The following is a 21,495-nucleotide window of genomic DNA, read 5'->3' on the forward strand; positions in this document are numbered from 1 at the left end:
GGCTGCAGCGTTTGCCTCAAACCCCTCCTCGCTTTTCGCCAAGCGCGCCCTGCGGGAAGATGGCGCCTCCCCCGGGCCCGCCGCGCGGCCCGGCCCTGCTCTCGGCCCTGCTGGGCTCCCCGCTCTCACACGGCCGGCCCCGCTCAGACACCGCCGGCCCCGCTCTCTCACACGCCGGCCCCGCTCTCACACCGATGGTCTCGCTCTCACACGGCCGGCCCCGCTCTCACACGGCCGCCTCCCCGCCCAGCCCGCCCCTCGGGCCGCCCGCAGGCGGGAGCGCGGCGCCGCCCCCGCAGCCAAGATGGCGTGGCGGGCGCTGCGGCGGGTCGGGCCGGTGCTGGGGCCGCGCTGCCCGCGCCTTTCGCCGCCGCGGGTGCCCGCGGCCCGGAGGTTGGGCACCAGCTCGCTGGTGCTGTCCGGTGAGTGACGCCACCGGGGGCAGGCGGGCCAGCGGGAGGGCGGCCCGGTGCTGCGAGGAGCCGTGGCTCCGTCTCTCCGGGCAGCTTGTGTGAGGCGCGTCAGGCGCTGGCGCTGCCGCGGGGCTCGGAGCGGCGCGGCCCGGGTGCGGGATGTTGCGCTGGGGCCCGGGATGCTGCGCGGGGGGCCCGGGATGCTGCGCGGGGCCCCGGCGGGTCGTTCCCGCCCGCGGGCTCCGGGGCGGGGAGCGGGGCAGAGCCTCGCCGGACGGCTGAGGCCCTTCCCGGGGGCTGGGGGTGCCTCCCTGCCCGTGGCACCGCGGCTTTCCCCTGCCCCGCATCCCGGGCTGCCGCTCTGCCAGTGCCTCCTCCCGGCAGGACGCGGTTCCTCTCCCCTCGCTAGCAGAGAGCTTTAAACCTCCTCTCCGTGCTGCAGCTTTTTAGCAAAGTGGCCCTGAACTGAGCCCCTTCTGGCTCCAGCTGCGGGCCCTCCCGAGCGCGCCAGGTGTGGAGAGCACGATAAGAAGGAGCAGAAAACTCTCCCTGGCCTCGTCGTGCTGGACCAGCTTGTTGGTGGCTGCTGGAAGGGGCAGAGCCGGGAGGCTGGGGGAGCCGGGCCTGCAGCAGCCCCAGCGCTGAGCTCGGCCTGGGCTGCCGGGGAGCCCGGGACACGTTTTCAGGGCCTTGGGCCTGTGGCAGATAAAGAGGTTGGGGTCGGTCTCAGCAGGTCCCGTGCGGTACCGCGGAAGGGGGGAAGGCGGGAGATGGGCTCGCACATCAGTGCCTGGTGTGGTTTTTGCATTCAAAGCGGTTAATTCTGAAAGCATTTGCTGCTGTGGAAGCTCTCTTTGAATGAAAGTCACTGAAGTCTGAGAAGCAGCATCTGCGGTACTCTAGCAAACAGGAATGTGGAACAGGTAGGAGAGGAGAAGAACATGCCATAAAAGTAATGACTGCTGCTAAGAAGAGGTGATAAAATTCCTTCCAGCTAGCCTTTTAATCTATCTTTTTGGCTGCCTTCTGCTGCAAGTGAAAGAAATGACATTTCTTAGTCTTTATTTGCAAATGAAGTGAGGCAAGATCTAAGCTTTTTTCCCTATCGTTTAATGTCCCCCTTGTTTTTCTATAGGTATATCTTAAAGGAGTAACATAAATTATGCTTTTGTTTTAGGCAGAGAGGAAAGATTTTGTATGCCTCTTTGTGGAGGTGTGAGTTTTCCTTCACTCTTCAGGTATATATTTATGAAATATGTGATAGAGGCAGGCTGAAGCAAGTGGAAGTCTGAATTCAGAACGTGGTCGTTAAGCTGAAATCAAAGTCACACTGAAATGAATGAAGCTAGAGTAAATTTAGCTGCTTTTCTGAAAAATACCAAATCTCTTCTGTGAGCATTCTGCCTTGACATTTTGTATTTGTGTAATTTGATTTATTTAATGAGCTGATCACATAAGCTCAAAGTTCAAATTTTGAGATTACTTATTAACTCTTTTTTAATTTGACCTTTACTTTATTTGCAGTGGTTTTTGTTACATCGTTAGAATTTTTCATTTTTCACTTGCCTTTATTTTTTTTGTCCTACAAGAAGCTTATGTGCTCTTCTAACTTTTGGGAACATTTTACTGCTGTGTTCCAAACTCATCATGAAAGTAATCTGTGTTTTTAACCTTGTTTTCTAAACAAATCTTACTCAATATTATTATCCTAAATAAAAAGCTATTGTTTGGCTTCTTTGTGACATCACACATATCATAAATATTCAGCTTGGGTTTGAGATTCTGTGTCATTCTCAATTTTTATGGTTCATTACCCATTTTCAATGAAATTCCTGTGGGTCTAATGCCTTGACCTAAAATTATTTCAGGCATTTGATTTATTCCATTCACTAGAACATCTCCTGAAACATTTATGTAGGTGTAAATAATGCCAGCTGAAATTCTCTGTGGTTCTGAGTGATAATTCATGGAAAAATACTTCATGAAAAGTACTCAGTTTTTCATGTCCTGTACTTACAAAACATGTGTTGTTCTGCCAAGATCTATAAAACTCATCTTCAAAGATAAACCACTTTATCTGAGACTTGCTTCTCTCACACGTTTTCATCCATAAACAAGAGCATCACTGCAGTTGAAACAGGTTTATATATGACTGACTTACAGTGGAAAGATTTTAGTCGGTCTACAGTGAGAACTTCTGGTTTCCTTCATGTGCAAGTTTAGAAAAGACACAAGAATTTACAGAAGTGTAGTTTCTCTAGCTGGCATAAGGAATTCAGCCTGGAGGAGAATTCTCAACACAAAGGGAAGGTCCAGCTGTACTGCTCTGGCACTAAGCATACAGGGAGCTCTGCTGAAGAAGTTATCTTCTCCAGCTTCTGGAACATCCCTTGCCTGGGAGGGATAGGTGCTACAAGTGCAAATTAAAAATAAGTTAAAGCCAACCAAACAAAGTTTTTGGGGGAGACAGTATTTATGGGCAAAATATGAAAGTGGGGAAAAAACATCAAAGCAGGCTGAAAATGCTGAGTGTAAGAAAAGTTTCAGGAAAATGTTCACAGAGTCATAGGATCATTTGAGTTGGAGGGGACCTTAAAGACCATCTAGTTCCAACCTCCCTGCATGGGCAGGGACACCTCCCACTAGACCAGGTTGCTCAGGGCCTCATCCAGCCTGCCCTTGAACACTTCCAGGGATGGGGCCTCCTCAGCTTCTCTGGGCAACCTGTTCCAGTGTCTCACCACCCTCATAGTGAAGAATTCCCTCCTAATGTCTAAGGGAAAGGAAGGGAGAAGAAATTGAGAAGGAAGGAGGGGCAAGAGAGGTCGAAGAAGGTTGAATAAGGGCAAAGAAGTTCAAAGAAGGTCAGATAAGGGTGCATTCAATCCCACTGTCCTTGTCACCAACAAAGATGTTAAACAGCATATTTTAAAATGTTAGCAAGAAATATGTTGCCTGTTTTAATTCTGAACTTTCTCCCTAGGACTATATAAAAAACACCCCACTGTTCAAGCCTGCAAATGTATAATTGTATTTAAGTGAGCAACATGTCCCTTATTTCTGAAATAGCAATTTATTTTTTTTCATTTTAGCCCGCAAATTCACAGACAAGCATGAATGGGTATCTGTTGAGAAGGGCATTGGAACAGTAGGAATCAGCAATTTTGCACAGGTATTGATCCCTCCCCCCTTACCCAAGCCTGCAATATTTATTTATGCACATCTGCTCTTGTCCTTGCTCTTTGGACAGTTACTGGGTTTTATTGTTCTAACTGCATCTGCTGTCCACTGAGCGTGATTCTTGGACATGGATCAATCAAATTATTTGTGAAGCGAATGCTGCTTCAGCAGTCTGAGAAATTCTTAATCACTTCAGACTGGGCCTATGGAGAGCTGAACTGGATGAGAAACCCAATGGTTCAGCAGAATATAAAACCTCCTTTATTACTTCAGTTCTTACAGGCGTGAGGATTTTGTGGCTGTATGAGGAGGGTATCATGCACTTTTCAGGCCAGGTTTCCCTGCACATGAACTCGGTGCAGTCCCTCTGGCTAAAGACCGATTGTGAATACAAGTACAGCATGGCATATATTTCTTACTCTAGGATAGGAATTCTTTTGGGTGTTTTGTTTTGTTTTGTTCCCATGCAAGTACTTGATTTGGAATAGTCACAGGCAAATTCAGGATAGAGATTTGCTCTTTGTGTGTGAAACCTAAGAAAATCTAATGTGAGAAGCTATCAGTGAAGTGGAATTAATGTTTTTTAGGACAGGTTTTCTGTAATCTCAGTGTTCTGTAAACAGCAGTAATGCTCTGTAAGACCTCTGGTCTTTTGTGAGATAGGGCACATATGTCAGTGAGGAGGCAGAAGCCTGTTCTGGTTGAGCCGATTCTTATGGTGATAAGGCTCATTAATCAGCAAGAGCAAACTGGATGCTAGGAGCTCTCCAGTTGGCCGTGTCTCTGGGGAGAAATCATTGTGTTTGCTTTCCCATTGCACTGGAAGTAAATCCTCTGTGCTTTGTAACAGAAAGAGAATTCCCTCCAGTCACCGGAAACTGTCTCTTAAAAAAGTTGTTACTCTAGTTGATACTAAGAAGATCAACAGATATTATTTCTTATTCTGCCTGAAGGAACCTTGTAACTCAGCCTGAGGGTTATTAACACTGTAATAGATAAACAGTAATTTGGCATTTGGGGCATGATAACAAAACAGTTTTTTCAAGTGAAATAAAAATATGCAGTCCTTAAAGAATGAGAACTACATTTAGAGACAGAGAATTACTTATCTACAAATTCTACAGTTACTGTATCAGATCTCTCCTACCTATAGTTCCTTTAATGTATGCTTTGATGCTTTTGTTTTTCTTTTAAGGAAGCATTAGGAGATGTTGTTTACTGTAGTCTTCCAGAAGTCGGGACAAAATTGAGTAAACATGGTAAGTTTCAGCTCTAATTTCTAATGAAACAATTATCCTAAGTTACCCCACTCTCCTTTTGCAAGGATGAATTTTGTGAAGTAATCCTTAATGTTAATTAATACCATTATAAAATTTCTAGATGCAAAATAAATGCAGGTATTTCTGAGACACATCTTTCATTTCAAATTCTCACTGGCAGACCATGCATGGTAGCAGAAAATACATTCAACTGTGAAGACATTTATTTAAAAATAAAATATTTGAAATAACTTTTTGTAATAACTTTATGCTCTGTTTTTAAAATACTTAGGCTTTGATTTGGCCTTGGTAGTGTTTAGGCTGGCTTATTTGTAATTCTGCAGTTACACGTTGCATGAGTTGCATGATGTGAAACATCTAATTGATATCAAGCTCTGATTTTTCTATGAATATACAGACTCAGTAACGTCTAGCTATCAACTGTAATCACAGATTTTTCCTCATTAGCAATGCACAGATTGTTACATTCTTAATCACTCAGTTCCGTAACTTTTGATGTTAAAGAAGAGCGAGCGTTAACAGGTAGAAAGGAAAAGCCTATTCCTGTATTTAAAGGGGAAGCTGACTTTCTAGTATATGAAGAAAAGATTGTCATTAGTTTCAGGCATTACAGGAAAAGAATTCAGATTCACTGAGGTAAAGTAGCAGGCCTTTCTTCTTGCCATCCTTCTTGTGGAATTGGTCTGTATCGAACTGGTTGGGCCAAATCTATTTCATTGAATGGTGAATGCTAAACAGAAAGCCTTTCTCTTTAGGGTTTCAATGAACCAGCTTTTAGTTTTGTTTTAACTGAAGGAATTTTATTTCCGTTTAGTTCTTCTCTTTTCTACCCACTCTGGCCTAAGTCTTAATTCCAAGTTTTCCCAGAACATGCTGTCCTCTGATTCCTTGTGCTGCTGCCTATCTACTCTTCTGACAGCTCTGTGTTCCTCCAGCCTCTGTCTTGTTTGCTTATGGCTCAGAGTTGCGCTGGGCTAATAGAGCTCCAGGCACCATTTCCATAACTGCCTACAAAATAGAAAAGAGGGAAGAGCAGCTGGGTGATTCCAGGGTGGTGCTTCTGAATACTAATGTGTGTTTCCCAGTGAGTGCAAATGTAACACTTTATAGTGTTTCTGAAGAAAAACTGGGATTCCTGAAATCGTGGATGCATCTATTTTGCAACCTAATGACATATGAAAAGGTTTAAATTGTAGATAAAAGACATACTTAGTTCTCTTGCAGCAAGAGCTGTATGTGGTTTCTTCCAGCCTGATGCCATCTCCTATATGCCATAGGGCTTTAGCCAAAGGATTAGCCAAGTGTAAGAAATTTCTGTTCCTTCTGTAGTAGCCCAGCACCAGCTAGGCTTGTGCAAAGTCCCCAGAACAATTCAGGAGCGTAAACATAAAGTTAATACTGCTGAGAATTGTCACAGAGTTGATGACTTCAACATCTCTGACAGTTTTCCTTGCTCAAGATCAAAACATTTCTTCAATGGCTAGGTCACTACCAGAATGTCTAACTGAAAAAAACAGAAGTGCTTTGTATTTTCCTCTTAAAAGCATTAAATCATACTCTGTTTCAGATGAGTTTGGAGCTTTGGAGAGTGTGAAAGCTGCTAGTGAACTCTACTCGCCTCTCTCAGGAGAAGTGACTGAGATTAATGCTGCACTTGCAGATAATCCAGGACTTGTCAATAAATCTTGTTATCAAGATGGTAAGAGGTCATTTTTGTCTTTCAATAATGAATACCACCTGGATTCTTGCTATCAAAAATGGCTATGCAATTCCTAGTTCTTCCAGTTTAATGGTGGGGAGGCTTAAATGGAATATATTGAATATAGTTCAAGTCCAATAAAATTTAACATGAAAGTATTATTGTAGTCTTGTCTTTGCTGACAGCTGTTTTACAATGTGTTCTTTTCAGACATAGACTGCCTGTGTTAAAAATCTATTTCCCTTGATCACATTTATCTTTCTTTTTTTAGTCTTCAAACAGCTCATGATTCCGAGAGGTCAGGCTCTATTACTCTTTCTAGACAGTGTCTCCTTAATGCCACTGTCAGAGACAGTACTAAATTAGACAGCTGGGCTGACTGAAAAGGCCATTTCTTATGACAGGTTGCTTATTCATTTTTTAAAGTACTGAAACATTGTTTTGCCTGCACAAGAAATCCAGTTGGTTCTACCAGTGTGCCCACTGGGAGTACTTCTCTCAGGTAGCAACATGAGTGATTCTTTCTTGTAGGATATTAGCAACTCTTTATCTTTTTAATTTCTTAACTACAGGCTGGCTTATCAAGATGACTGTGGAAAAACCTGCTGAACTTGATGAACTGATGAGTGAAGATGCCTATGAGAAATACATAAAATCCATTGAGGACTGAGCTGGAATAATGAAATAAATCCGTATAAAATATTTCAGTTTAGTTTGTCTTCCGTTGGTGAAGTACAGAATATCCAGTTTTGGCAACCTGAAAAATACCACTTCTGATCACACATAAAAGGCCATAACTAATTGCAGTGATAAAGATGTTTAACATCTGCATACCTGTGAGGGTCTTTCATGCTGTTGTCTGATTTATGTAGCTTCAAGATGTTACTATATGTTGGGAAACAAAACCTATTTGCCAAAATATACACTTCCCAAGATTCATTTGACAATCAAATTTAGTAATAACAGCCTTAATATGGTAATTCTGTAGTAGGCACATGACTCTTCTTGTAACCTGGACTACAGCTTTCCCTGAAATACTTTTCTATTGAAAAAGTGTCTCTCTAACCTCCTAATATTTTTCCTAATTATAGTTGCAAAGATTATATAAAAACGTGAGAAACCGAATCAACTACCTCTCTGCATGATTTTTACTTCTCTACAGAATTTATTAATCCTTTGTTTTCCTTCTTTGTTTAATATGTAATCCAGCAGTTCTGCCTTTGAGGCAGAAGATATGGTCCCTGACTTCTGATGTACATACTTTCTTAGTATGCAAAACTCATGCAATGATAGTTTATTGAGGTTCTGGGGTGGATTGTTGAGGCTGTATTTTTTGACTGGTAAACACTACCAACGTCAGAAGGAATTAAGGGATTCTACATCTCGTGCGTAGCAGCTGTGGTGAGGAGGAGTGGAAGTGTGATCCCTAATAGTTTGAGGTATAATGTATCCCTATGTGTCTGTCTTGAAGATCAAGTAGGCACACTGATGTAGTGACACCCCAGGAATGAAACAAAAACTTTCACTGTGCCAACCAGGGAACTAAAGCAGCGGAATCCATTAGACTCAATATTTAATGAATACTCAGATGTGCACTCAAAGTTGATGTGATGTGTAAGGGTTGAGTTGTACAACCCTACACTTCAGGAAAACATAATAGTACAGCCAAGTGTTGGCCTAAAACTCTTCCCCACTATTTAAAAATAGTGATTAGAAGCTTAAGCACAAAACAGGAATGAAAACCAAGTACCTACAAGTTGACATCAGCAGCAGAAGAATGTTTAATCCATATAAAGTAAGCAAGGCAAGATTCATTTTCCTTTGGAAGTTCCTTTCAAAAGCACAGCCCTTCTAAAGGGTAGAAATGCACTGCAGGTTATACAGAAACCTTTCTATTGTATAAAAACGTAGGGCTTTCTTTTATGATCTGAAGGGATGTCAAAGTAATTGGTGGGTTTGTTAAATCCCAGGAGCTAATTTTCCTACACGAGTCACAGATAAAAGCCCTGCCAAGAGAGACTCCACTATGTATTTAAGATAAAGCTATCTTCTCCACTGGAGTTAAACTGCAAAGTCACTAAGAGGAAGGAGTGAGTTTGTTCCACAGGAGTCCTAACTTGACAGAGGCTGATAAACAAAAAGCTTAAGTAAACCTAGTGTAAATGCTTTCAAACCTGTCAGGACTTATCCATTATTCACAGTATCATGCAGTATTTATTGTGGCAACATTCAGGGCCCAGAGAGCTGGGAGCTTGATCCTGGCCTCTTACAGACTCCCAGTGTCAGTTTGGATCTTCGACCACCCTGTGCACTTTCCAAAAGAAAAGAGAAAGTTTGTTTCAAAGCAGAATGATTACAGGCAAATGGAGACAGGAAGGCATGAAAAATGCTTCCATTTCATACTACTTCTTCCACCCTATTTTTTCCAACTTCACTGGAGTGTAACAGGCCCTTCATTCATAGCCATGTAATACATGGCCCTTGTGGATCTCCCTTTAAAGGTTAGTCCAGAGCACTGTAATACCTTTTTATAAAATTTTACCCTGAAGATGTTTGTATTCTTTCCTTTTGATCAGTGAAATATGAAACTGTAATTTTTGTAATCCTAGAAGAACCTGGGGAATAGTAAAAACTGCCAAATCTGATCTCTCCCTCAAGCTTTGCCCTAACCTGTGTATTAACAGCGTTTATAAGGTGACACGTGAATGTGGATAAATTACAAGTTTCTGGAGAAACCATCTGAAACAATTCAGCCTCTTTTTTATGGTGTACAGCTAGAGAAAGGATGTTCTTAAAGGGGAGGACCAAGAACCTCTCTATGCCTAGTTCTTTTAGAGTTTTATATAACCCCAAAGTGATGTATTAGATATCCCAGCTCCTCTTGAAATGGGAACAATAATACTTAGGTGCTTTTTGTGTTTGGTTTATGCTGAGAGCTCCGGTGCTCTGCAGTTATTCAGGCCAAAGGTTGTCTATTGGAGCAAATATTTTTCTGTCTTTCTACAGGCCACACAACTGCCTGAATTATGCTGTCAAAAGAATGTATTCTTCCTTGTTTGATATATGCTACTCAAGCAGAGCTCCTGGCTTTCAAATAATCCCATAACTTCACTCCATTGAGCAGCAGCAGAAGCCTCAGGCAGACCACCATGCACAGGTTGGAGCCAGACTCTGCAACAGCAGGAATACAAAACTTGCCAACGTGAATCCGAAACAAATGCCTTTCAGCAAAGTGAAAAGATGGAGTGAGTGTGTATTAGCTCTGGTCTATGACACAATTTTGAATGCTTTTGTATAAATCATAGGGGAAAACATGAAACTTGTTCACCAGTGTGTGCTCTTACAGAAAATTAATAAAGGAGATTATTTTTTACAAAATAATCACTTTACCTGTGACCTCTTAAGTCTTGATCCTGAGCTTAACACTCATGGTTACTGGATACAAAACATTATAAACTCAGATTGGTTTATGGCAAATGATGATTTCCATAGTTTTCCCACAACCAATAATTATGTATCTCCTAGGGGTTAATTATATCATAACCTTTCTTTGCCAACACTTTTTTTCCACAAGTAAGAACCCCTTTATTTCTCAAATTATCTAACTGAATATTATAAGCTAAACTTGGAACTAATTTTTCAATCCAGATTTAGTTTTCTAAGATTTTTATCAACATCATTCCTGAGAAGAATGCATACCTAACATTTTGTCTGTTTTTAAATTAATGAAGTGCTGCTTCTCCCTGTGATTCTTGACCCACCATGTATATAGATACAAATCATGTGATTGTTACTTCTTACCCAGGGAAAAATATCAATGATATAGAACTAACAAAAACACCTAAATAACATCATTTGGTGGTGTTTTGATGAGCATAAAACAAGGGCCATGTCGATTTCACAGTCATTAAAGACAGTTACCTAAGCAGCTCTGATAATGAGGTTAAAAGTGCAGCAGAGCTCATTTTCTAATGCTCCCTTTAACTGGTGTCTCCAGACAGTGGATGTCCTGTGGATAAGGATTCTCTTTCCTTTTTCTTCATACTGATGGGGAATTTACAGCCCTCCCGTAGTGATGGCTCCTGTCACAAGAGTTTTAATACTCCAGACTGACACACAAAAGACATCTATCTTCACATCAATCCACTTGTGAGTGAGCAGAACTGCACCAAGAAATCAACCAAGAATGATGCTCAGCTCCTCAACTGAGTATGTGGGGTCTTTCTGTCATGATGTTGGAAGACATCACACAGCAAGAGGCAAGTGAAACTGCACCACTTGCACTGCCTATTTTGGGGAAGAGAGAGAAAACCTAAGAATAGTGCTTAGTTAATTAATAACACGAGCTCACCACTGGGTGGAATGCTCCAGGCTGTCAAATGGTGACATGTGCTGATTAATTAATTCCAAGTTAGAAAAGAAATGATTGCAGAATTTCACCACACGGTGGCTCTCAAAACGTTAAAGATGGTGACCCGGGCACTGCCAGGCCGGGTGGGCTGCCTGGTTTTCTGGTTCGGGTGCTAAAAGGTACCACGGTGACATTCCTGCTTCTGGAATTTAACTTCCTAGGTCAACTTCAAGATCAGAAAAAAATATTGATCACACCTTACCTCATTGAAAATAGTTAAGAAAATGCTCCTCACAGCACTGTATGTACAAAGGAATTAACTTAGATTTAATTTTATTGAACCTGTCTTGTTATCTTCTCCCCCAGTCACTTGCCCTTCTCACATAACTCCTAAAATTTGGCCTGCTAGAGTAGGGCTGTGCAGGGACACTCAAAAGTTATATGAATTCCCAAACATGATGCCAGTCATTGTGTCAACAGGAGCCTTTCAATAATAGCAGTTTGGCCTGGAGCTTCCAGGAAAATGTTTTCCCACCAGAGTCAGAGGTGGAACTGCTTTCATATTAATGAAGCTGCAGCCATCCAAGAGAGGCTGAAGAGGTCACCTACACAGCACTGTGCCATCCCTACAGACAAAAGTATTTGAATGTGGTGAAAGGTGGCTGGACTGATGCAAAATTGAACATCCTTTGGCAGGTCATTCCCAGGGAACATCACTTAATGGATGCAAGACAATACTAAAAAAGAAACTCTTCAGCAGTGTCCATCAATGAAAATAACCAGCAAGATACGCTGCAGGTGGCACAGGCACATTTTGAGAGCAGCTTAGGAGTGTCCTCAATATAACTTTCCCCACACCACTTAAAACACAGTCTTAGAGGAACAGGCCTTGGCAGAAGTTAGTCTGTGGTATCTTGAATTGCTACAGCTTGCCTCACAATATTGATATCCCTCTTCCTGACAAAGCATAATTCAGTCACTTCCGACCTGATCTATTTTAATGCAGTACAAGGGTCCTACATCCTCTGCTATTAGGCTGTTTTATTTGTTAGTTGTTTATAGTGTTTCATTATTTATGCTATTGAATGTATTTTGCTTAGAGGTGCATTTTAATGGAAGCACAGCACTTGTACCTTTCTCTAACCATGAAAATAAACCCACAAGACACAAGGATGAGTCTGCACTTCATAGGACTCAAGAGTACTTCTGTTTTTCAGCCATCACCCCTCTCCCTTCTTCACTGCACAGGTCTGGATCAAGAGAAAGTGACAGAAAACAAATATTCTTGGTAGTTTCAGTCTATTCCAACAGCCCCTCACTTGTGCCACAAGTTGTAAGGCAAAGCCAGGGGTACAACTGGTGTCATGTCCCCACCGCACTTCTTTTTCTGCAATGTATCATCCTCATCTACAGCTGAAACATTTTTGCAGCTTTCGATTCGGCTGAGGAGCATTTTTTACATCAGGGTGGCCTGGTAGATGTGTTAGACAACAAAGAAGAAAATTCAGCTGTTCAAAACCTTGATATGAATTTTTTTTGTCTACTTCCTGTACCTTCCAGATGGGTTTAAGGAGTAACTGAAGGAAAACATGATCCTCCAGTGAATGCCCCTGCTTTCATGTGATCTAAAGTAATGTGTCTAATAAGGGATCGAACATAATCTCGCAAAGCACCACTCTTTAGAGGTATCACAGACAACCCTTGTGTCTCCTTTCTACCTTCCCTGGTACACATGCAGAGTTGGAATGAAGAGGCAATCCTCCTGGGGTCAAAACAAGGTTGGAAACCATGGCTCTAGATCATCACAATACCATAAGCTCTTGGGATGAAGTTGCATGAGAACCTGAGCTGATCCCAAAGCACTCCACTGCTGAAAGACCAGGCTCTTGCTCACTCTCCCTTCTCTTTGGCTTCCTGATTCTCTCTGCCACTGATCCTACTCCCTCTCACGTCTGTCTCTTAGAGATGCTCCCCTCTGAGACAGGCATGGCATTCAGGACATCCCCCCTGCCAGACCAAAACTTGTTGGGACATTCCAAGAAGCAACCAGAGAGGAACATTCAGAAATATGGATTATCATCATCATTAGCAGCACTACTATATTAATACTTCCTACATTTTATACTTGCTATTAATAAGACTATCTGCTGTACATAATTCTGATTAATAGATGAATTACAGTAGCTACACTGTTTCATGTAAAGAGTGGGGAAAAAAAATTATTTTCTTCCCCCCCCATTTTAGAGAACCATGACTTCATCATAATCTTCACCCAGAAAGCTCATTACTTCAGGATCGTTCAAACATAACAGCAGTTTTAAATTTAAAGCATATGCCTTACAAAAAAAAAAAAAAAAAAAAAAAAAAAAGGAAAATCACACTTTCTTATTCTAATTATTACAGACTAGCAGTTATATAATAATACTTTAAGAAAACAGTTTTGGATTCTGTAATTTATGTAAGCAAAGAGTTAATTTTTACATGAAAAAAAATAGACATTAAAAATCAGAAAAGATTCCCTCTGGAATAAAACCATGCAATCTAGGGGTACATTTTAGTTACTTTACCCTTCCAGACAAACACTTAAAATTACTATTATTAATAATGAAACAACAAAGCAGATATTTCTGAAAGAGTATAGAAAAATAAAGTGTACTAATTATATAAGAACAAATGTAACATTTTATTTCCTTATGGATACATGGCTTTTATCTGTATGATAAAGAAGGCTTAAAAAGTGTTGGTTAAAGAAAAGCTGAGAACTGTTCCTGGCATTGTAAGGTAAGATGTTGTCTGCAGTGAAAGACTGAAAACTAGCACCTTGTAGCAAACAAAGAAACGAGTATTTTGAACTCAGTGATTAACCAAGAGAATATTTGAAAGAGTCCTTATGATTATTTTATCTAATACCTAGGCTGCCTCAATTCTGCTGGAAAATCTGGCTCAAATATTAGATATTTGTCTTCAGATGTACAGGTATATCACAACGTGCCTTCACACATGCACTATGAAGGAATTGGAACATCATTGTTTCAAATCCTCAATAAAAAAAAACTTGTGCTTTGTCAGCTAAAAAAACCAGATACTTACATTTACCACATGCTCATTATTTGTATCATTCATCTTTAATGACAACTAGAAGTTACAGGTTTATAAATATATATTTTTCATAATTGTGACAACCAGTGATTAGATGCTGTTTTGGTGGAAAGTTGTCTGAAACACTGTAAGGCTGGGTGAATCACAAGGCATTATTAGAAAACATTGATTTTGAACTTTCTGTGATATTACATTACTTTTACAAACATTAGAAACAAACATTACTTGGTGAAATATAAACATTGCAGAAGAAACTACAACCAAAAGTAATTACTAGTTAAGTATATAGTTAAGAAACAGCTTTTTTAAAAAATAAAAAGTCAAGGTAACTCAAAGAAACAGTAATAAAAGCTTCCATGTTAAAGAACACTGTTTCCAACAGACAGCGTGTCCATTACAGAGAGAAATAATTTGTGTAACACTCTAAGGGAGGAGTGAGGTTTAAACCATTCCAAAACCAGTAATTTTCTGTCCCAGCAGTCAATTTTCCTGCATTACAACATGGATTCATCCCCAAATGGAAGCAGGTCCTGCACCCAGGTAAAGTTCATTTTGTATCAACCTTAAAATTCACGCACTTCCTGACAGAGTTCGCCTCCACTAAGCCTGTCACAGAATGTACAGAACAATTCCTTACACCACAGTTTAGAAACTGGCCTTACAAGTAATCCCAACCAATTTTAGTTTTATTACTTCTGGTCAGCTTTAAAACATACGTATTAGCTCTTTGAGTTTAAAAGTATAGTAGAATTTGGATTACTTTTAAGATCTGGAAATACTGAAAAAGTTAAAAGTCACAACAGTAACACAAGTTTTTGTCCTAGAAGGTGATAAAGAGTAAAGTATAATTCATGAGACTCCACTATGTGATTTGTGAAATATTGTCTTTGTTAATGTTACTGTTATTCAAAAGGACAATTATGATTTAGTGAAGTCAGATTGGACAAAAACCAGCCTAAAAATCTAACACTATTTAGGACACGGTTTCTTCAATGACACTTTTAACACTATATTCTATACACAGCACAACAATGCATCAACTATCCCAGTCAAGTTAATTCCTCAGAAAACCCAGGTGCACCATAATATTGCATAGAAAGAATTCCCTGGTATTAATACACTTGTACTGGAGACTGGGACTTTCTCCCTGCCTTACTAAATCAAAGCACATACATTTTTTAAAAAGAACATCTCACATTTGACACTTTTCTTAGCTATATTCTTTGGAATCACTAGTGCATATGTTATTTCAAGCACATTTGTATTTTGCATGCTATCGTTAAATATTATAAAACTAAAATTGAAAGAAAATCCGTTTTTCTGCCTTCCCCCAAAAAATATAATGTAAAGTAATCTTCCTATGTTGCATAAAAATGAAATCAGACCTTTCTCAACAACAGAGATCTAAAACAAAACCCAGGAGAGCTGAATGAAGAGGATATCCATACAAGAGGGGGAAATCCAGAGTAAAGAATTCTCTCTGTAAAGTAAAAGTCATATTTTTAAGTTGGATAAAGAAAGAGTCCAACCAATAATCAGTGGTTTTGCAGCTCAGCATTCACTTGGATCACAGAAGACCCACATTCCAGTCTGTACACTGATTTAATAAAGTACTCGGACCACTTCATTACTGTCAGGCAACATGAGCTGAACCTGAGAAAACTTTCCTGTTGAAAGACCTATGTTTCCCTGAACATGTTTCATCTTGAAAAATGTCACCATCTTTCCATTTCCATAACAATCAGGAATTAGAACTGATTGTTATATTTTTAGTATAAATTTTATGTTAATGACAAAGCCATTACTGGGCTTTTGGTGAGAGACCTAAGGAACACATTAAATTCCTTTTTAGGAAATGCTGAAAGGCACATAAAAATTTCAAGATCTATATATACTTAATAAGATGCTAAAAAGCAGATTGTGAACATTTCTATAGGTTACTTCACATCAAAATCAGAATTAGCAGATGTTTGCATGTTGGTGCTACGGAAAAACATTTCATGTATCTGTAAAAAGATCATGTTTATGCACAAAGAGACATTTGTTCACTCAAGTGATACATTTCCCCCTCACATATGCTGAAAGAACAAAGAGTGTGCACTTATTTTATTGTTTACTGAGATACTGAGGCACACAGATTCACATCAAAAAGCTACTTGCAAAGGATAAAAGGAGAAAAAAAATATTACCTGAAATAACGTACATTTATTAAAAACGAGTATGACATTTTCAGTTACTGATTTTATGCTAATGAATAGTAATATGTTTAGCTAGCTGAAATTCCTCTTATAGTCACTTAATTGTCTGATTCCTGCTAGGATTCCTAATACTTTGGGTAATTTCAAAAATATTGCCATGCAAGGCATAGAATCACATGCAAATAAATACATCTACCCACCAGTTTAAGTGAGGAGCAGCAAACACTAATGTATAGCAGACATACAGTACAATTTGCTTCGCTGTGTACAGTCTCATTATATTGCACATAAAATAACATGGCACACTTCATAAAACTACAGCTTTGCACAAGAAATGACAGACACATTCTTCCATCTGCAGAGACATAAGCAATGAATAATTCACTTAAAAGGGAAGCACACAACCTACGGATTATTGCCCTGCCTAAGCCACTCCAGTATCACTTGCAAAGGAAGGTGGCATGGCCTCTAGTCCTGTAAATAAAAATACAAAGACCTGACATTTTTTCCAGAAAAAGGTTACAAATTTTTCAAATATTTTACTTTGCCTGTGAAAGTTCATTTCGTAGACCTATATTCTTTAGAAATGTGATTTTTAAAAGTCGTTCTGCTCCTTCTCCCATTAAAATGATTGATATCCTGCCAACTTGAAAATTACCCTCTTCAACACAGGTTTTTCTCTTCAAAGTCATCATTTGTGTAAATATTGTATCATTATTTAGATTTTTATTTCAACTCAATGTATCACAGTGCTTCTGGCAAGCCACACAGAGATAGCATCAGAGTGAAATCTAAAAAACTTGTCAACTGTGCATGAACACTGCCAGTGGAAAAAACTGCCAATGCAACTGAAAATCTGAATAAACAGTGTTTGAAAATGAATTAGTGGGATAGAAGTGAAAACGTGCAATCATAGTGCAGCTTTGGCATATAACATTGATAGATTTCTATTAAAACACCTCAGCCTTCTTCCACAGACATCATCAGTGCCCTGCCCAGGGAGGCTGTGGATACCTCATCCCTGGCAGTGTTCAAGGGCAGGTTAGATGGGTCTTGGAGCAACCTGTTCTAGTGGGAGGTGTCCCTGCCCATGCAGGGGGGTTGGAACTAGATGAGCTTTAAGGTCCCTTCCAACCCAAACCATTCTATGATCCTACATGCACATCAACAGCAAACTCTGATCAAAGCTGACTGGGTGCAACCTTATCTCTCCAGGCTTTAAAAAGTAGCTGAGTAGCCCACTTCTGGCTACAAAATTTCAACCAAGACCAACAGTAATTCCACCTAAATCACATAAAGAAAAGGTAATAGGGCAACTCACTAGCATACTTGTTGCATGTAAATCCATTTAGGCATTCCAAATTTAAAGAGTCGAAGCCACAGTTGCTATAAGGAGATTTTTAGACAATTAAGAGACCTGCAGATACCACATAAATCAAACCATGAAGACTGCCATTCACTGGAAAATAATTTTGAGGTTCCAAAATTAGTTACTCACTGTTAAAAATGGTTTTAGCACCATCTAAAGCCATTAAAACAGCGAACAGAAAATCTTGTTTAGCCTTTATAAGCAAAGTTGCAGCATCAGTTACCCTAAAATGCATAGAAACTATTTTTTTTCCCTCCAAATCTTTTAATCCATCTATACAACTGTTGTTGGTTCACTATTTGGGTAAAAAAGGCCAAGCAAAAAATGTTTTGGAAAGCAATCACACACACAAGATGTTTGGCTATATTTCCACCAGGTTTCAAAGTGCTTTCAAATGGAGACAAGTCCTTTTCCTTCTCTCCAGTATTAAGGCTCTTATAAAAAAATAAATAAAGTTTAACTAAAAGACACTTGGGCTTTCTTTATCAATACGCCACTTACTAAGCTTTAATCATGAATGTTTTAAGATACTAATTGTGCAATTCTAGCTCTAGAGATGCGTACTAGCAATATAGAGGATTACTTTATTACAAGATTGGGGCCTTAATATTCTAAAATGTAAAACACTCAGTAGATGTTGACAGTACATTTCTTTTATATTCTGTTTCTACTAAAAACACAGGGATTAGAAAGCTGACAAGAATTAAAACTCACACTACAGAAAGGCTACTCTTGCTATTTTATGTATTAAATCAGAAACAGTCATCTAGATAAATTAAATACTCTTTTCCCATCAAGTTCCCAGACTTTTTTTTTTGTCCCCAGAATTTATAAGTCCAATTAATTTGTCTGAAACAGGCCCTTGGGAAACAAAAGTGCTCTTACTTCCCACCAAAGTCAAAAGGCTTTATGAGAACTCAACATTACTCAAGCTGTTTGGGACACTTAACTCTTTCAAGAAACACAAAAGTGCATTTAGAAGTCTAAGTTTCATTCCTAGACAATCTACAGAAGATCCACAACCTGAAAGTCCTGATCTTACAGCCCTTCACGATCAGGTCACACCAACATCAGTTTTACCTCTCTCAGAAGTCATTTTTGTAGAGGTCCCTCCCCTGCAAACACATACATGCCTATATCCTGGAAAACTAGCACCCAGATTTGGCACCAGCACAACCTGTATTCAGCCAAACTCCAGGAAAAGCTAGTTTAAAAATAAATATACTATGTTTACTGCTAATTTAAAACATACCTTTGAAGGCAAAAGTCAGCATGTTCTAATTTTTATTGATATATTTCTATATGGCAAAACAAGACTTCCTTCAATGTGTCTGACTAAATCTAGCCCACGTTGTGAAATCTGTCACTTCCTGAAATCGCTATGAAAAAATTGGAGCATTTAGCTTTTTCAGAAAGCAGGCCCCTGCGCTGAAACCTTAGCACAGGAAATTCAATGAAACTGTTAAGAGAAATAAAACTGGAAGTGTTGCTTGGGATGCAGGCTAAAGTTACGGATTCAGCTTTTGCCATCTCTAGACCTTCTGCTGCAAGTCCACGACCTTCCTGCTGGCCTGAACACGAGCAGCTCGATGGGACCAGCACTGCTGAAACAAACACCAGGCCCTCAACACCCCTGCACAGCAGCGTGCCACGTGAACTTCAAAACGAAACACCCGCTTCATCAAACCTCTCGGCGGGTCGCATTTCAATTAGTCTGTGACGTTATTCTCCTTTACTAAGTAGGCTAAACACGTCCAACAGAGCTCAAAATTATAAATCAATAACTACATCTTGGCTTTAAACCCACTAAACATTTTCACAGCGTGATGAAAGGCAGCCACGCCGGGGGGGCACCCGCGGTCTGGTCCGTTTGGGCTCAAAGCCGTGGCCCCGCAGCCCCAGCCCCGGCCCCGCAGCCCCAGCCCCGCAGCCCCAGCCCCGGCCCCGCAGCCCCAGCCCCGGCCGGGGCAGGACGAAGCGCACGGGGTGGCTGGAGGGACGCCCTGTCACCGCGCTCGCTGCCCCCGTCACCCTGAGGCGACAGCTGAGGATCCTGACCCGCGGCACCTGCAGCTCCCGGTCCCGGCCGGTGAATCCTGCAGCTCCCCGGCTGCTCTGCTGGCAGACACAGCCAGACGGAGGGGGAGACCTCCTGCCGGCCTCCCTGTGACCGCCTGCAAGGCTTCCCCTCGACGTCGCTAGTGAAATAGAAAATACAAATGATCCCTCTGTAAACAGAACTCAGGAAAATCTCTTCCGGCGACCGGCAGAGCAGCGGCGGGACCCGCGGCCCGCGCGGTGCCTCAGAGCCCCCGGCGGGCAGGGCAGGGCCGGCCCGCCCGCCCCGCGGCTCCCTCGGGAGGCGGCCCCGCCTCAGATGAAGTGGATCCAGGCGGTGCTGTCGGGGTCCTGCGGGGGGCCGCTGGCGGGCGGGACGAGCGGCCGGCCCCGCAGCCGGTAGTTCGCGCCCTCGTTGTTGTCCCAGTACTCGGCGCCGGCGACGCGGTAGCGGACGGCGAACTCCAGCGCGGCCTCGGCGGTGCCCAGCGGCAGGAAGAAGGAGAAGCGGTCGGTCAGGCCGTCCTTCGGGCCGGGCGGCTGGTAGGCAGCGGGCAGCTCCGCGCAGCTGGCCCAGCGGTTCAGCGTGTAGCGCACCGAGACGGCCTTCTCGTAGGCCAGGTTGAGGACGCGCACGGCGCCGCGCAGCCCCACCGGCTCGGCCCGCACCCACTCCAGCCTCACCTTGTGCTGCCGCACCCGCTCCACGAAGCCGGGGCTGCTGCCGGGCTGCGGCGGGAAGAGCGGCTCCAGCAGCGGCGGCCCGAACAGGACCGGCTCCAGGTCGCCCAGCGCCGGCGGCTTCCTGGTCTTGAAGAGATCGGCGGGGCGCGGCGGGGCGGGCAGCGGCACCTGCGGCAGGTCGGCTTCGCAGAAGTGATGCACGGAGGTGAGCTCCAGGCCCAGCGAGTCGGCGAACCGCACCGTCTTGCGGCGGGCCGGGCTCTGCTGCAGGGCCGGGCGCAGGCTGCGGTCGCCGGGCGTGGGCAGCGACTTGGCGCGGCGGCGCTGCGTGGGGCTGGGCGGCACGGCGGGCAGCGAGGGCTCCCGCCCGCGGGAGGGCGGCGGCTTCTGCTCGCCCGCCGCCCGCACCAGGGGCGGGGGAGCGGCGTCGCCGTCGGGGCTGCAGTCCCCCTTGCACTGCTCGGCCAGGCTGCCATAGAGGCAAGCGCTGCAGCTGAAGTTGCGGGGCAGGTAGAGCCGGGGCGGCGGCGCGGGCACCGAGGAGTGGAGCGAGCCCGCCTTATCCATGGGGGGCCCGGGGGGAACGGCGGCTGTGCCGGTGCCTAGAGCACAGCGCGGGACCCGCCGCCCAGCTCCCTCCTTCCCTCCCGGCCGACGTTCCTCCTCTCGGCGGCAGCGTCCGGAATGACGAGGCGACCTAGCGCTGGGTCCGGAGATTGTGCCTCTCGCCCGGACCCAGAGGCAGCGGGATCACCTCGGCGTTGTCCCCGTCGCGGCCGGCCCCGGGGGATGCCGGCGGGTTCATGTGTCCGCGGGCGGCGGGACCGCGGCGCTCGGGCCGCTGCTGACGTGCCGCGCTCAGGCAGCGAAATACGCCCCGAGTCATCCTTCCTGCCCCATGGCTCCGCGCTCCCCACCCGCCCCTCTGCCCGCCTTCCCTCCTCCTCGCCACCTTCCCTGCCGGCACCCCCGGCCCCCCGCTCCCCCTTCCCGCTTTCCCCAGTACCGCGGCCGCGCCGTCCTTCTCCTCCCCCTCGCAGTGTTCTGGGTCTTTCCTCGAGGATCTCATCCAAAAGGAGGAGGCGGGAGGGATTCCCCGGTGGAAGCATTAAAATTCATCGCGGCGCTCTCCCTCGCCCGATCCGCGACAGAAATAGCTGCTAA

The 21,495-nt window shown here is 43.3% G+C and overlaps 2 protein-coding genes across 2 annotated transcripts; one reads left to right on the top strand and one right to left on the bottom strand.

Moving 5' to 3' along the window:
• The first annotated feature begins 231 nt into the window (after nucleotides 1-231).
• On the top strand, nucleotides 232-7,697 carry GCSH (glycine cleavage system protein H). Its single transcript, XM_051629125.1, has 5 exons — nucleotides 232-422; nucleotides 3,506-3,585; nucleotides 4,789-4,852; nucleotides 6,441-6,572; nucleotides 7,145-7,697. The coding sequence occupies exons 1-5, from the start codon at nucleotides 305-307 to the stop codon at nucleotides 7,240-7,242; spliced, it is 492 nt and encodes a 163-aa protein (XP_051485085.1). The 5' UTR covers nucleotides 232-304; the 3' UTR covers nucleotides 7,243-7,697.
• An 11,857-nt stretch (nucleotides 7,698-19,554) lies between these two features.
• On the bottom strand, nucleotides 19,555-21,281 carry LOC127389306 (protein phosphatase 1 regulatory subunit 3E-like). The gene has a single exon (XM_051629675.1). It carries the CDS (start codon nucleotides 20,896-20,898, stop codon nucleotides 19,963-19,965), a length of 936 nt encoding a protein of 311 aa, XP_051485635.1. The 5' UTR covers nucleotides 20,899-21,281; the 3' UTR covers nucleotides 19,555-19,962.
• Between the last annotated feature and the right edge of the window lie 214 nt (nucleotides 21,282-21,495).

The sequence above is a fragment of the Apus apus genome, chromosome 11 (assembly GCF_020740795.1).
Source record: "Apus apus isolate bApuApu2 chromosome 11, bApuApu2.pri.cur, whole genome shotgun sequence".
NCBI classification, from domain to species: domain Eukaryota; kingdom Metazoa; phylum Chordata; class Aves; order Apodiformes; family Apodidae; genus Apus; species Apus apus.